The following is a 15,688-nucleotide window of genomic DNA, read 5'->3' as shown; positions in this document are numbered from 1 at the left end:
ACTTCCAAGAAACAAAGCCTGGCTAAAAGTTCCCTGTGGAGAATGCTGTTTCGTCGTTTACGAACCGAGACCATTTATAAATTGAAATCGATATCCACTGCCTCTCGGATGCTTTTCAACGTGAAGAATTATAGGGTAACAGATTACTCATACGGAATGAGAACTGATTAGAATTCGAACGATATAGGTCAATAGAATGTGCACGGTACTATCATCCGTAAGACATCTCTTAGAGGAACCTTCTTCTCGGGATCGTTGCTGAGTCGCTTTCAATCAACTTGTGAAATCGATGTAGCCTGATATAATATCGTAACATTACTTGCGGCTTCACAAAAAGTTTTTGAAAGGGGGGAAATCTCTTTCTTGAGATTTGAAATTGGAATCTTCATGTTCTAAAAAATATTTATAAACAATACATATGGAAAAGAAGAAATATCGCAAAGCATAGTATAAGGCAGGTATAGCATATGGTGGGCATATGAAAAGGAGGATGTTAAAAAGTGGCCATTTTTGGACCTCATGGCGAATGAAAAATTCTTGTAGGTCGTTGAAGAACATCTCTCTAGGAACAAAACTGTTATCAGCATATATCCGAAAAACGATAGAAAAGTTGAAAAAAATGAATGCAAAGATGAAAAAATAGCAGACGTCCAACTTACCCATTTGTTATATTTTGTCTTCATCTTTTTCGGATGAACGAATAAATCAATTACGACTTGTTACTAAAAACCGGTATATTTTTGAGGTCATTAATGGACGCATAAAAAATCAATTCGAGTATTTCGACAAAAGTATCTAAAATAATACATCGTCTACGTTATCTCAGAATTATAAAACAGCTTGTACCATAACGCATTGTAAATGCCACATTTAAACCAGTATCTACATCTCCTCTTCATCGTCGTATTACGAATAGAATTCTTCATCATTCGAATGAAGTTAATCATTTATCTGAATTGATACGCGGAGAAAACTTAAATATAAGGCGAGCACAATTTCACCGCATAGAAATTGCTCGATTGGAATTTCTTGCAACGCTAAGTCATAAAGATGTTTATGTACATGTGGTACACATCAAATGGGACAGCCACCTGGATATTGTGCAGACCGTATCGACGAAAATGGAGATCTTGAATTCCAGATTGCAATAGCGTTCGATACCCTTGATATCAAAAGTATCAAATTGAAATATAAATGAAGAATAGGATTTTGATTAAGATAAAATTGCATTCTAAGCACTTAAATAATATAAAATATTTTATTTGCGTATTAAATGACAAAAGTAAAACGAAGACTGTGTTGTTGGTTGCCGTTCTCACGTAGCAACGATGTTGTGCTATTTCGGATTTGGACAATTACAAATACCAATTGGCATAGCAAGTATTGTTGTCTTTGGTAACGGGTTCTTTCCTTAGCGCAAATTTATCGTCATACAGTACCCGGGCACCTCTAGGGCCATAGGGGTTGGGGTTACGCCCAACCAGCGCGCACAAGGCAGCCAGTACCTTGCTACCTGGATTAGTTAAGCCTGGCAGAGACTGCCACTCGTCTCAGGTCGAACGGGGCGCTTTTTAAGCCCTACCGTCTCTCCAGGACGGTTCGGGAGCAGGTGGGACACTGCTCACCCGCCAAAGGCCATTCGGGGGAGCCAATACTCCTTAAATCGGCCCTCTTGGCAGCATCTTGGCCATCAGCCACTGCCACCACCAATTGAGCGAGCTGAGGGGTTCCAACTCCCTCCGAGCTTTTACTCGACCTCCGTGGTACCAACCTTAGTCATTGGTGGGACTATCGTGTGGATGTACGGCCACGTCACTGCCAACCGGCGACCTGCTAACCGTGCTCGACAGTTCCAGATGGGACTCACGTAAGCGGGGGCTTCAAGATACAAAGTACCCAGGAACTTATCCCGACGGTCCCATTCTTGGCTTCAGGATCGTAGGTGCGCTATTACCCAAGGCCACGTAGAGAGAGCGTAACCGTACTTAAACGCTTTACACTCCCGATAACCTTCCCTGCGGTGTACATAGAGGACTCACGTAAGCGGGACGCTTGTCCCGACGGTCCTCCCTGGCTTCGGGAACGTGGGTTTGCCAGTCCCCATAGAGTCACATAAGCAAGTCCTCCCTGCGGGAATTGGCATAGCAGCAGAACTTCCAAAAAATTATTTCGTAGATGGATTAGTAACTGAAGAAGATGAAGATTAAGTGTAACGCACGAGTAAGTCCGACCGCTGGTAATTTTTTTTATCTTTGCACTCATTGTTTCCAACTTTCCCATCCTTTTCTCGGATAAACGCTACTGAAATTTTTTGTTCCTAAATAGATACCCTTCAATGTCCTGCAACAAATTTTTGTTCGCAACGAGATCCAAAAATGGACACTTTTTAACATCCTCTTTTGATCAGCGCTGATTGCGTTATCATAACGGACGCCATCTTCTACAATTTATTTTCTTTTTGAATAGATTTTCCATTCTTTATCGCCTGTTATACCTCTACGAAATAAAGACCAGTGGCAATTCTTCTATATTCGTCACCAGAAGGTATTCAGTAACATTCGCATAACTTTTCGCTTAATCATCCCGTTCGTACAAATACCTTCTCTGACCTGACCTCCGTTGTCTCCGCGTTTAACCTATCAACTAGGTCGTCTTTTAGCGAGAAATTCCTTCTGGCACGGAATTAAGAACTAATGAAGACGAATTAACTTCGGTTAGGTCGCTTTTAGTCCTGGTAAATATAAATATATTGTGGAATTATAGAATGATAAAGTGGTGGGGAACATTGGTAGATGTAAATTCGTTCATCTTCAGCGAAATTTTTAGACCTTTTACAATATATTCAGGGATAGACTAAAAATAATACATCGAAAGACAGACTATGAGAGGAAATAGATCCAGGAATAGCATTGATGATCATGAGACTCTGAAGAAATTAACGATCCTAGTGAATCATGGTAGAGATCATATTAAAGATTAATTTTTTTAATGATTTTAAGAAATTTTATTTTCCTAAGAAAAAACTACCTAAATGAAAGTAGAGTAAGCAAATAAATACTATAGCAGAATTGAAATATATAGAGTACCTAAGTTGTTATAGTCGTTGATTATCTTACGGCAAGTATAAATATTTATCAATGTGCTCTGTATTAGAGCCATTATCGTTAATTATTCCGGAAACCACTGTCTACGCAAACTGTCTAGTATAAATCAAATACTTCTAAACTTCCTATGTCCCCAGTTCTAAAACTTTATCGAAATCTTAGTATAAATCAGCCCTTGGGTAACCCAACCAACGAACGTTAAGACCTTCATCATTAAATATTTTGCAAACCATTAAATCTCTTCATAGGTTGTCGCTAAACCAACACGTTCAATTTATATTCCTTGTCTGCAGCACGAAAACAGAGCAATATTCTAAGATTATTGTACGTTTAATTTAGATAGATCAATGAAGTATTTTTAATACATTCGAGATTAATTCTCAAATTAAATATTTTCTAAGGAACAACGACGATTAACCCTTTGACAATGTAATAAAATAACGAAGAATGCAGAAAAACAGATTTACAAAACAATTAACTCTTTATCTGTCAGATTTCTTGTGTATACAGTACATATTATATGTATTTCGGGACTCCTCCATGTTTTCTTGTATTTTATTTCCTTCAATCTTGCTGAAGTTTTGCAATCAGCAGGAATACAGGTAAAGTAATGATCTTTTCTTTCTCTTCATTGTTTCCTTTCTCCTATTCCTATTTGATAAATGATAAATTCAATAATTTTTTCTTTCCATCTTTTCCTGTACTTCCTTTTCTTTGTTTCCTTCATTCTCGATTAAACTTAAACCTTGAAAGCAGAAAAAACAAAGATAAATAATAGTTCCAAGTGCGTTCGTTTCCCTTCGCTTCCTAGTCATTTTCTGTATTCCTCTTCATTCTTTCCTTTCCTTTATATTTCTTTTCATTATATTCTTTCCTTTATATTCCTTTCTATCCCACCTTTCTATTTCCTTATATTTTTTCCTTGCCCCTTTCATACTTCCCTTCCCTTATCTTCTTTTCCATCCTCTTTTCCTTTTGCTTCTTATCCATTGCTCATCTTTCTATCCATATATCCGTCCTTTCTTCCATCCATGTATGTATAAGATAGAATCGTAACAGAAATAAATAGAAAGTAAGATGAGACAACTTTTGATAAAAATTTCCTGCGAAAATTTAAGAATTTACATAAGGAAAACATAACTCGTAAGTAAGTCGCACGCAAAAGCTCTTTAGCATTGAAATTCTCAGGTATTGACAACAATTTTTTATTACAAACGAAAATGTATTAGGAAAACATAACTGACGAAGTGCTGACATGCAAAAATTTTTTAAAACTAAAATTTTCAGATCATGGTGGGAATTTTTAACCACACATGAAATTTTGCATCAGGGGAATATAATTAAGTGACACGTAAAATTTTTCGGAACTGAAATTTTTATGTTCCGAGAAATTTTTTTAACTAAAATCGTAGTTCTAAATCAGAAGAACATAACTTGGGAAGATGTAGCAGGAAAAATTGCAATTTTGTATCAGGAAAATATGGATATGATTTAGAATAGGCTTTTAATACAATTTATACAATAATTGTACACCTTTTTGAAACTCAAATTGTTGTAATATACAATATACTTAAGTCTAGTGCAATATAGATATAAAGTATCTTTAAACGACAAATGAATTAACAATCAATGTGACTTAAATAATTTACTGAAACTTCGCTGGGTTGCAAAGATGATACGATTTCTGTAATAAAAAATATGAAAATAAAGTTAGAAATATTATCAATATTATACTGTACGAATTTAATTGCACATATATAAAAGTTATAACTACTATACTAAGTTAATAAAGTTATACTACTAAACCATAAAGTTATACTACTAAAGTTATACTACTAAACCATACTACGCAATAAAGAATACATTTGTAATGTTATCAATGATAATAGTTATCTGTTATATAAAATTATTAATAAATTAGTTTTATTACAAGAAGTAGTGCCTTCGAATTTGCATTTAAGTAAAATAGAAGTTTAATCAATAACAATATTTAACTTTGACATTTTTAAAGTAATAGTGAATATAAATTAATAATATACATTTATAATAATAAAAATTAGATTTACCATTATTTCCATTGACAAAATTAAATACAACCATTTATGATTAATGGAACAAAAATTAAAAATTAATACGAAAAGATTTCTTAAAGAGTAAAGACAAGAAAGACCTTTTAAACAACATTTAAATGATTCACTCACCTCAGAATACTTAAAAAGCATTTAAGGACTATCTCCAGAGTCATCCATCTCTACCGAAGATTTGAAGGAAATTAACAGTGTGCGAAATTTCACGACTTTTCTCGATTATTTCCATCGCTATTTTTTAAATTTCTCATAGCAATCATTCGACGCCGGACATAATGCTGAAAATTAGTAAATTTTTATTTCTAAACAATCAAAGGAATTGATAAAAAATTCTTTAACGTGTTATATCTACTATTAAAATTCACGAAATGAGAGGAATATATAATCGGATATTTGTTGTACGATTTATTCATTGCCATTTAATTCGAGAAGAACGATTTTTTTGTTGCACCACTTTGAGGTAAAATATATTTTCCATTGAAAAAAAATTTCATTTCGGCCTTCTAATTTATCCCCCATGTTGCATCCATATAATATCCATTGACTTTATTTTATTCACATTAAAATTTAACGTTAAAATCTCGTGTCTTTATTATCCTCACGAATTTCATACGGTTTACGTTCGATATGCAATTATGAATATATATACATATATAATCTATGTCTTTAATTTTGTTCCCAAAAACTACGAACATCCGTAGTTCTAAATAATGAAAATTTAATTAATGCGAAACGTATTGAACAATCGAACTCTCCACTCGAATATCTCATCCTCCGTTTCCTTCGAAACTTCTATCGAAACTTCTATCCCACCACGCATTACCTCGCCTCACCTTCTTCAATAATGCAGCAGGTGAACGCAGCTTATCGCAAAACCTTCTCTGTGTCGCAGGATGTACCTCCGAGCTTCCATCGACCCCAGTCCAGACTGGGATACGAGGAACGTCCCCAATCTCGCGTGGGATATACCTCGGATTCCAGGTGCGCTAGCGGACTCGGGTACGATGACACAGGAGGTGGCTACCTGGACCAGAGCGATCCAAGGATGTATTGCACCAGCGGTTACTGCATGGGTGACACCATGATGGCCGCGAGCAGAGGTGTCTGCGGCGAGGAGGTTGAACTAGACATGCGGAGGCACATCCAGGCATGTGCCTGCACCTGCAACCACATGGGCTACGGGAACTACATGGACTATCAGGTAAATTATCCTTTTAATCGATTCGTCTTTATTAATTATATGCAACTATGTTCGAGCGAATGGGATCGTTTTTGCTAATGTTACCGTATTGCGGCAGCGATGATTGCTGCTTTGGGATATCGTTTGGAAAATCAAAATTAGGATAAATGTAAAGACCGCGACTAGTGTAACGTACAAAAAATATTTGCACTGTAAAGAATTTGATCAATACTTAGTTTGATATAAAAAGTCGACATTTATCCTAGACACTCGCATAATGTTACTCTTATTAGCACACTAATTTGAACGTCACGTCACAGGCATCGATATGTGTATTCAAACATTTCACTCTCGTTTGTGCACCACACTCATCAGAAGGATTATTTCTAGCAGAACGGGTGGGTTCACGGTGCTAAATGAAATTTAGCGTTCGCGCCTTTGTTTTGGGGCCGGATTATCGGTCGTCGGGAATTAAATTGTTTCTGTGGTCGCATTCGTGCAAAAGTAGCGCGTTAAACGCGAGAAAGTTAAAACGAATGAAATATATTGCTGGAAGTACGACCCCTCTTCCAGGCTTTTCGACGTTAATACCATTCGCCTGGATATATCAAACTCGATTTCAAAATTCTGCCAGCTGGCAATTACAAGGATTGACCAGCCGAGTAATAAATTCGAACGATGAAGTAGAGCGTACAGGGGAAACGCTTGTTTACAAACTACAATAATCTCGTTTCGATGATGTTTAATGATGTTCAACGTCTATTTAATGTTTGTGGTGAAGTCGAAGACTGTAGAGTTTACTATGTTCAGTTGCAAAAAGATGATATTGTACATTGTATTAAAAAAAAAAATTGTAGAAGTATGAACAACTCACGAACAAAGCTATTTTTTCTAACAAACGAGCTCATGCACGTAGCGCTGAAAGAGTTTCAAATTCAAATGCTAAAATCACTTACTCCTCCTAATAACCTGCTTCCTACTAAAATACAACCTACGCCTACATTTCGATCAGGATTTCGAGCAAGTACGACGAAAGTTCAGCAGCGACGCCCCATTTATGCCTCGGAACAGCCACTTTTTGATTGCTTTCCCATCTGTCGAAAGTAAACGTTTTAACGTTAATGGCACCGGCCGATCTGGTTCACTTGCATGAGAAAAGCTGGACGCGGCGTGTTCGTCGGGGCCTGCTTCGACAAACGACGATAGTGTCCAACTTTCAACTTTCAACGTGTCCAAACTTCATCGAACGAATGGCTTTTAAGTCCTTGACTCTGAAACTGGATCCTGAAGAAACTCTGCCGTACGCTTTACCAGAAGACTGAGTTTCAATCCTGTCGTACACTTCACCAGAAAGACACGCGAACCTCGACGTCGCGCCATCGTGTCTGAACGCTTCAGAAAAAGTAACGATGATTCTGAGTATTTATTATAATTTGTCTCTTTATGTCGAAATCATAATCGAAACTAATATCAAATCCCATATATCACCTACAAACTCATCAGAAAGGGTAACATTAGTTTCGAACTGACTAACATCCAGGAAATCAAACTTTCCTGTACTTTATGAGCGATACATCTGGCCAGATCCTGAGTCAACAAAGAGTTCGACGATCGGAGATCGTGAGATCGTAGAAAACCGTGAAATATTGCTTGCTTTCGCGTTGACGCACCTCGCGAGGCATCGCTCTAACAGAGATTACGGATATATATCATTTCATAAGAACGTTCCGTCGTTGCGACACGGCGTTCGTCGCGACGCAAAGAAACAAATAACAAGCACGAACGATAGCGACTCGTCGAACTATTACATTTCGTGCTCCAATTCTCAACCAAGCTTTTTCCCACTCTGTCTCTTTTCGCCCTATCTGAGTCCTGCTCGTTAATGCCGCTATCGCGAGTAATTCATTGCTAGTCTGAAAAATTCTCAAAGAATTTCTCGTCTGCCGCGGCTATACGCTTCCTAGTTTCTGGCAGCGTCTTCTTGTCTTTTATATCGGACCCTGAAATTCTTCTGTGAAGTCGACGAACACCGTGGCCGCGATAGAATGGAACGAGTGAAAGACGAAAGAGTGGAAAAAGACAGGCAGAAAGAGAGAGCCAAGGATAAAGAAAGGATGGTGAGGCGGCACTCAGTTTCCGGCGAAAGAAAGGACCCGACGGCGTTATACTTTAAGTCTTTACGATTACGTACTTGCGATAACGTACGAGCCTTCTATGGAACCTCTACAAAAGGCTACTTCTCTTATAGAGGGCTATGGTGGGCGTTTGTTGTCACCGCACTTTCTCTATCCCGCATACTACTTCGGCTGTGTGCTTTGGGGAAAATTTGAAGGTTCCCTGATGCCACGGGAACGCGTCCAACTGCGATGAGAAAGATCGATTGTTCTTTTGTCGATCCGAGGAAAATATACGTCAAGGTTTGGCCAACCTTTGTCCAGGACGGATAGTGGAAAAGGATCAGGGGAATAATGTTTGTTTTCACCACTTCCTCTTTTCTAGGGCTCTTTTACATGACTGGCGATTAAGGGACTTTACAATTCTTGACAATTCGAAGATAGATGATAGGCTAATAATCGTGAATTTGTTATAAATGAGAGACGAAATAAGGCAAATCGCATTTTGCCTATATAAGATATAAACGTCTAATTGTGTTCGATATGAAACGAATAATTTTTGGTTTGTTTCAAAATAAACGACGTTTCAGAAAATTCTTCTTGAGATTAGCTACCGTACGATTGTGTATTATGCATAGTGCACATATTGTAAAAATGATTGAAATTATAATACGCGAAGATTTCGAGAGCGTGAATTTATTATATCGTAGTTTATAATCATTTACATTATAACGTTATTCTCTATCGCAATACGTTTTCATAGTTTGGAAAAATATAATGGGCTTTTTGAAGCAATAAACGTGGCCTATTATTCGATAAAAAATAGTAATGACAGTTACACCATTATGACTCTTGTCCTTCCAAATAACAAACTACGTGCACGACTGAAACATCATACACGGCGATGTTTTAATTAAATTCAACGCATTCGTCGCAGTAAACATTGGCCAATTATTGCAAATTAAATAAAAGAATACCGAATATTCTTCTTAACAAACTTGGCCTCCATTTTCATTAAGTAAAAAAATTCTCTGATATTCTCTGCAAGTTAATTAATTCCCCGTCCAAAGTGAACCATTTAAATTTCCGCTTTTCCCCCTCCCCTCCTCTCCCTAACACTCGTACTAATTTGAAACGCTTTAAAGTTGCTTCCTGGCCGCACAAAAAGAGGAAGCGACGAGGCAAAATAGGTGGCCCCTCTTGTTCCGGCTTGTTGCGAGCTTCGCAACATTGTTTCTTTACGATTATGCACGGTCCATCCGAGCGAACTTTTCCTTTAGCGGGGATCCGTGTTAGAACGCATCTTTTACACATGACTGGGACGGTAAAGCTCGAGCATCTCCAGGAACCGTAGCAACCAACACCAAAAAAATTTCAAGACTTGTAGTGCACCTTTCCAAACGATCTATTATATATATTCTACACTTCCAGCCTTTCTTTTTGTGCGTTTAATATACACGCAAGCGTCTTACAGTTTCTGTGTTTGTTGATTATAGCAGTGATTGTGAGAAACGTTCTCATTTTGTTAAAAAAAGTTCATTTTCGATATTTTTGACTCTGCGGTAACAAAGCGTGGTGAAAAAATGAATCGCGCTGTAGAGTATCGTATACTATAGCTGAGGAAAGTAAATAGAGTCTGAATAACTTTAAATGACTAGGCATTTATCAATTACTAGTAACTTATTTAATTCAAGCTCGCTTGAGATTAGTCGACTAAGACCTGGACGTTAATCAAATTTCTTTAACTATTCCAATCAATTGATTTCACTTATAGAAATCGAATTGCGACTGCAAAACAAAAACCATTGGTAAACATAACACTGTTCGCTCACCGGTGGCGTAAATTGAACATCATCGAGAGCAAGTTCAGCAGGCAATAGTCCAGGTAAATCAAAGAGTAGAAACGAGTGAAAAAAAAGAAAGAGCGGGGAAAAACATAAAATATTAAAAGTAGAAACTATGAAAGAGGGAAAAAGCGCGCGAGAAAACTGTCGCAAAGAAGTGGCCGGGGGGAAATGCTCTCTCGTGAAAACGGATTCTTTTGGGCAAACCGCGCGGTCCTCTGGCTCGAACCTCGCTATCGTGCTCTCGTTTGACCGGGTAAGCCGCGCGGTTAAAGTAAAAACACACACTCACACGTCCATCCACGCACATATACACAAGTTACACGTACAAAGCGGAACAGAGAAAGATACGAATAGAGGAAAGAAAAATTCATTTTGAAATGGCGCTGCCCACGGAGATGCTACACGTCGAACTCTAGTGTCCTGGTTCGTGGTAGCACCGTGAATTCTGGCTGACTGCCAGCCAGTTGCAAAAGGACCGGAAGAGATCCAGCAGCCAGCAGGAGGGGTTGGCTGCGGGGGTGGAGCGATCGCGCGCAAAAAAAAATGACACGCGCGTATCTATCATCGTAATACCTGTCAGAAGCGGCCGTGTGTGCGTGTATCCGGTTGCATATACGCTGTCACATACTTGCGCACAGCTGGACCCGCGTGTGTTTGCACGGCCGTTCGCGTGCGAGCAAAACTTTTCGAAAACTATTCCGGGCCAGGTAGAGAATCCATTTTCGGACGTTGCTGCGGAGAGAAAAAGAGGGTGAGCGAGGGTGGCACGTGAGAGAGATACCGGATGAAAGCAGACCAATGGAAAAAGACAAGGATGCAAGGTGCAGAAAGAGTAGAGAAAGGGAGAGGATGAAAGAGAGGAACGAAGCGTGCATGCAGGAAGGCAGAAAGTGAATCGTGCGGCAAGAAAGAAGGAGAGATGCACAGGGTGCACGGTACCAGCCCGGGGGATGAAGGGGCAACGTTACTACTGCACTGCAGCAAGTAAACTTCGGCAATATACATATGTATATTGGTCTGTGTGTGCATTGGCGGCCGTGCAAGCGGGACGCACATGGGCATAGTCAGGTCCTTTGATGGAACTCGTATATCTCCTTCTTTTTTTATCGTTGTTCTTCCCTGATTCTGATTTACATACCGTTCGGGCTCCAGGTACCATTTTACATGTGTGTCTGTTTCTTTTGTGCAGTTTTTTGTTTCGGTTTTTCGGCCATGGCATACGTTTACATTGATTTTTGTCGTCTCTAACAAGCCGGTGCAGGTGTGACGAAAGGTTCGGAAGGGGTTGTATAATCGCTTTGTTTTCACTATCGATCGCTCTGGTTAGTTTGAATATTTTTTCATTTGTATAGGGAAATAGCGTTTTGCGAATGAAACGGTTCGCCGTTAATAGGAATTGTTTTTTAAGGGCTGGTGTACGAGATCGTGGTGAAAAGGTTGAAAATATATCCAGGTGTATACCTGGCCATTATCGGGCAGTTATATTCATTGGCAATGGAAAAAAGCAGCTTTAAGAGTTCTAATTAGCGTTTGAATCTTATTTAGTGGAAGTTTATTCAACACTGAAATATGTATATCGCGTAAACGAAAAATTTATTATTATTTCTTGTATATTTTTACGATGCAGTCATTTCGCCTGCGTTCACTGAATGTGATAATCACGATGTTAATTAAATATTCAAAATTAAATAATAGTTTTACGTTTGAATGGTAATGCATATAATATCTAAACTTAGCTACTTTTATTTTCTATGCTTGTAATATAATAATCTATAGATCCCAGAAGATCTAAAACAGATTAACCCGCAGCTGGTATCGTTGGGACACAGGTGACCACAACAGTTTGAGTTAGATACAAATTAGGTTATTTAATTTAAATTTGTAGATACATAGCATACATATTTTATATATTACGCAATACAATTAAATAACATAATCCAGACTTGTACAATATAATGAAATATACAATAACAAAATATATGAATAATGTAATAAAATGTTTAATAAATTAATCGTATGATCATTTTCTGAAAAAAATATATTCACCCAATACAGTTGTTATTTAAATCAATTTAATTATTGAACAAGTAGCACTCTAAAAATAATTATTCTAATGAAATAGTATTATACTGAATTTACTAAATTCTAGATTACCCCATATTGCTTTCCTTTACGTAAAAATATAAAAATCATCATCAAAAGCAAGTAAACTATTTCTCGTATGGCCAATTAATTTGTTCTTGTTGTGTTTCGAGTTATCTTGTCACACTTCATAGCAATTCACTTCTATATCAATTATAATGTCATGAATTTCTCAAGTAATATCCTTAATATTTTCTGGCATTTCCAAACGATATCTATCGGGATTATCTAGTAGAAAGGGAAAGTTATTCGAGCTAGGATGAACCGCGTTATACCACCATAGCTAGGCACTTGATTGGATTCGAAATATTTGACACAATAATGGTTTTCCATGTTCTGGGGTGTTTGAGAACTACGTAAAAGGGATTCTACGGATTATATCCAGGAATTTCGTGCTGCCAGAGGCTTTCGGGCTAACCATGATCTCTCGAGCTCCTCAAGATCTCGACTTCGTATAATTATGTCGAGAGAGCGAGACACGCTACGACGGATCGCGTTATTCTCGTCAAAAAGTCACCGTGCATGACTATGAATAGGGGTTAGTTTCAAGTACTACCTTGGAAGCTAACAACCTTCTGTTCATGTTTCATCGTAAACGACCTGAGAAGTGCCATCTCGAAAAATCATATTCACCATTTGCAATTTACGAATATACCTTTAGAAACTATTGTATTAAACGATTTTTACGTTTATTTTATCGTAACCTTTTAAAACTACATATCTTTAGTTTCCAATTATCGTAATCCTTATCTTCAGATTTTCTTGTATCTAAAGCTGAAAATTTTAAATCTTCCATCGAGCTGATTAATAATCTCAGTGAAGATAACGCATTGCTCGAAACAATTAAAACTTATGTATCTAGATGACACTGTGTACTTTGTACGGTGATATTTGTACAGAATCCAATTTGTATAGGTCAGAAAGCGGGCGTAATAAAATCCATGTGCAATTCGTAATTATTTTATGCAGCGTATAAATGTAGCTTTCTGATTAATGTTAGCTCGTCGTAAAAGTAAAAATGTAATATTGGATTAGGTAAAAATAGAATAGAAAGTTATTTTATCATCAGAGATTCTAATTTTAAATAGTCACACTGATGCAAATATTTTCTTCTTACTTATTGAATTGGTATATTTGTAAAAATACGAAGTTCGCTATTTAAAAAATTTTATATCATCTTTCTTAACAAAATAAATAGTGGTTTCTTTTGTGTTGAACTTCGTGTTGAATTTCATTTATACAATATTTCAATGGTTTCGACATTGATCAATTAACAAACTTTGAAAAGACATCTTCCTGGGTTCTGGACATTCATCATTTATGTTATTAAATTCTACGAGAATGACATTTATGCTTGCAATATCGCTGTATTAATATTACATATCAAATTGTCGTGTAATATGAAGCAAATTAGAATTATACCCAGTGACTCATAAATACACGTCATACTCCAGTAGTTGAAGCCCCACGCAAAATAAATAAAAGCATTGTACAAGTATATGTCCTACATACCTTACTTTTAATTATGGACTTTGTGTATAATACAGAATTAAGTATGAGATCAAGTAGAAGGCATTGATTATGAAATGTCGACCATTACAAATTTGAATTATAAAATCCATCCATAATGTTACATGAATAGTTCTGTGAACTTATTAATTATTACAATAATGAAAATACTGCTTTAACACAAATATCCATCAATCTAGAAATTAAATTGCATCGACTAAATTCCAGTATCCATTAACATTTGTAAAACAATAGCAGGAAAATTAAATTTTGCCTAACATTTTAGCTAAAATTTTATCCCCTATCATCGACACAGACCATTATATTGAGTGCATGATAATGTTGCCCGAAGGAAATTATTGGCCGTTATTAATCGAATCAAGTAAAATTTACATTAATGTTAACGTTATAAGCATATTTAGTTTATTATGATCATTACTGCAAATATGTATCTCTTGGTACGAAATTACTATTTTGATATTATGTGTTACATCACATTAATTACACCATTTCGTTATTTGACCTTACTATAATTCTGCAGTTACGCGCAATAAAAAAGAATAGTTTAAATAAATGTTATTCACTTTGATAAAAGGTATCCGAATAATATAAAATTAATATCAGCTCCTACTTAAAGAAAACTAGATGCCTCTTTCTGCACTCTACAACTCATCATAAGAAAACTGATTGCATCCCAAATAATTAGTCCCCATATACCATTTAATTGCAGCAAAAATAAAATCGATATCTTCATTAGTTACTGAGATAACAACTCGTAACACTTTATTTGGATCCCCCTGTATATATGAAAATTTTCTACGCTAAGTGTATGAATACATTTAAGAATAACTGTACTTACTTACATCATACATGTATCAACGCACAAGCTCGCGTTTCGACAAGGCGAGATACGACTGAGACGCCAGTACAAGGAACATTCGAAATCAACGTTGTCAAAAACTTCAATAAATCCCGGTTAGATCTGAGAATTTCGAATTCATGGCCATTCGGTTGGCGTGCGTCTCGAAGGGGTAGAGCATCGCCGGAATATTCAAGCGTCGTTTCGTTTCACGACGGATATTGGATTTTCTGTGTTTCCGCGTGTTGGATTTGAGTTGACCCCGAGCTTGCTTATTGACATAAGTGCACGACATAAGTTTTTTCCTCCCTCTCTCTCCTTCTCTTTATTTTTTCTCCAGTTCTGATCTAGCTGACGACCGCGGTTCACAGAAGTATACAACGTTATTGTTGCTTATCTAGTGGTTGTTTAAGGTGGCTTTAATACTCCGCGTCTCGACGAGGCCGGAATTTTTTATCGCGCTTTCTCTTTGTCATTAAGCATCATACACCGCTGCCCGACTTGTAATTTTTCTTTTCCGTTCATCTTCCAGCCGGTATTTCGCAGCTTTGTGTTTCGCTAATAAACAATGACTACAAAAGTGAATTACTCATTGGAATAGAAGATATTTTATTTAATAAAAGTATGCTATTTCACGGGAAGAACATTAAAATTAAGAAACTGTTTTAATCTTTTCCTTAATCATAAGCAAAATACATATAAACAATATTTTATTAAGACCAAACTCAAAAAGTTATTACCTAAATAGTGGAAAAAAAAAGATTTGTCCATTATTTTCTACTTCAATCTTTCTACTTCAAGTCAAATTCTTAAAAAATTTAGTTTTTCTAGTTACGTTACTCTTTT

The 15,688-nt window shown here is 36.8% G+C and overlaps 1 protein-coding gene and 1 long non-coding RNA gene across 8 annotated transcripts in view; one reads left to right on the top strand and one right to left on the bottom strand.

The window, feature by feature from the left end:
* Window positions 1-15,688, top strand: part of LOC126923435 (dipeptidase 1-like) — a 145,146-nt gene that overhangs the window by 40,397 nt on the left and 89,061 nt on the right. For all 5 annotated transcript variants that reach the window (XM_050736881.1, XM_050736884.1, XM_050736885.1 and 2 more), the window contains one exon: window positions 6,084-6,392. In XM_050736881.1, the coding sequence (XP_050592838.1) occupies window positions 6,084-6,392 (309 nt within the window). The remainder of the gene's footprint in view (window positions 1-6,083; window positions 6,393-15,688) is intronic.
* The window catches only part of LOC126923452 (uncharacterized), a 130,081-nt gene continuing 118,984 nt past the window's right edge, over window positions 4,592-15,688 (bottom strand). For all 3 annotated transcript variants that reach the window (XR_007713160.1, XR_007713159.1, XR_007713158.1), the window contains 2 exons: window positions 5,306-5,469; window positions 4,592-4,788 (listed from right to left, as the gene is read on the bottom strand). This is a non-coding gene — a long non-coding RNA (uncharacterized LOC126923452). The remainder of the gene's footprint in view (window positions 4,789-5,305; window positions 5,470-15,688) is intronic.

Source organism: Bombus affinis, chromosome 13 (assembly GCF_024516045.1).
Source record: "Bombus affinis isolate iyBomAffi1 chromosome 13, iyBomAffi1.2, whole genome shotgun sequence".
In the NCBI taxonomy this organism is placed as follows: Eukaryota; Metazoa; Arthropoda; class Insecta; order Hymenoptera; family Apidae; genus Bombus; species Bombus affinis.
Note: the sequence above shows the minus strand (reverse complement) of the source record. Positions and strands in the feature narration are given on the sequence as shown.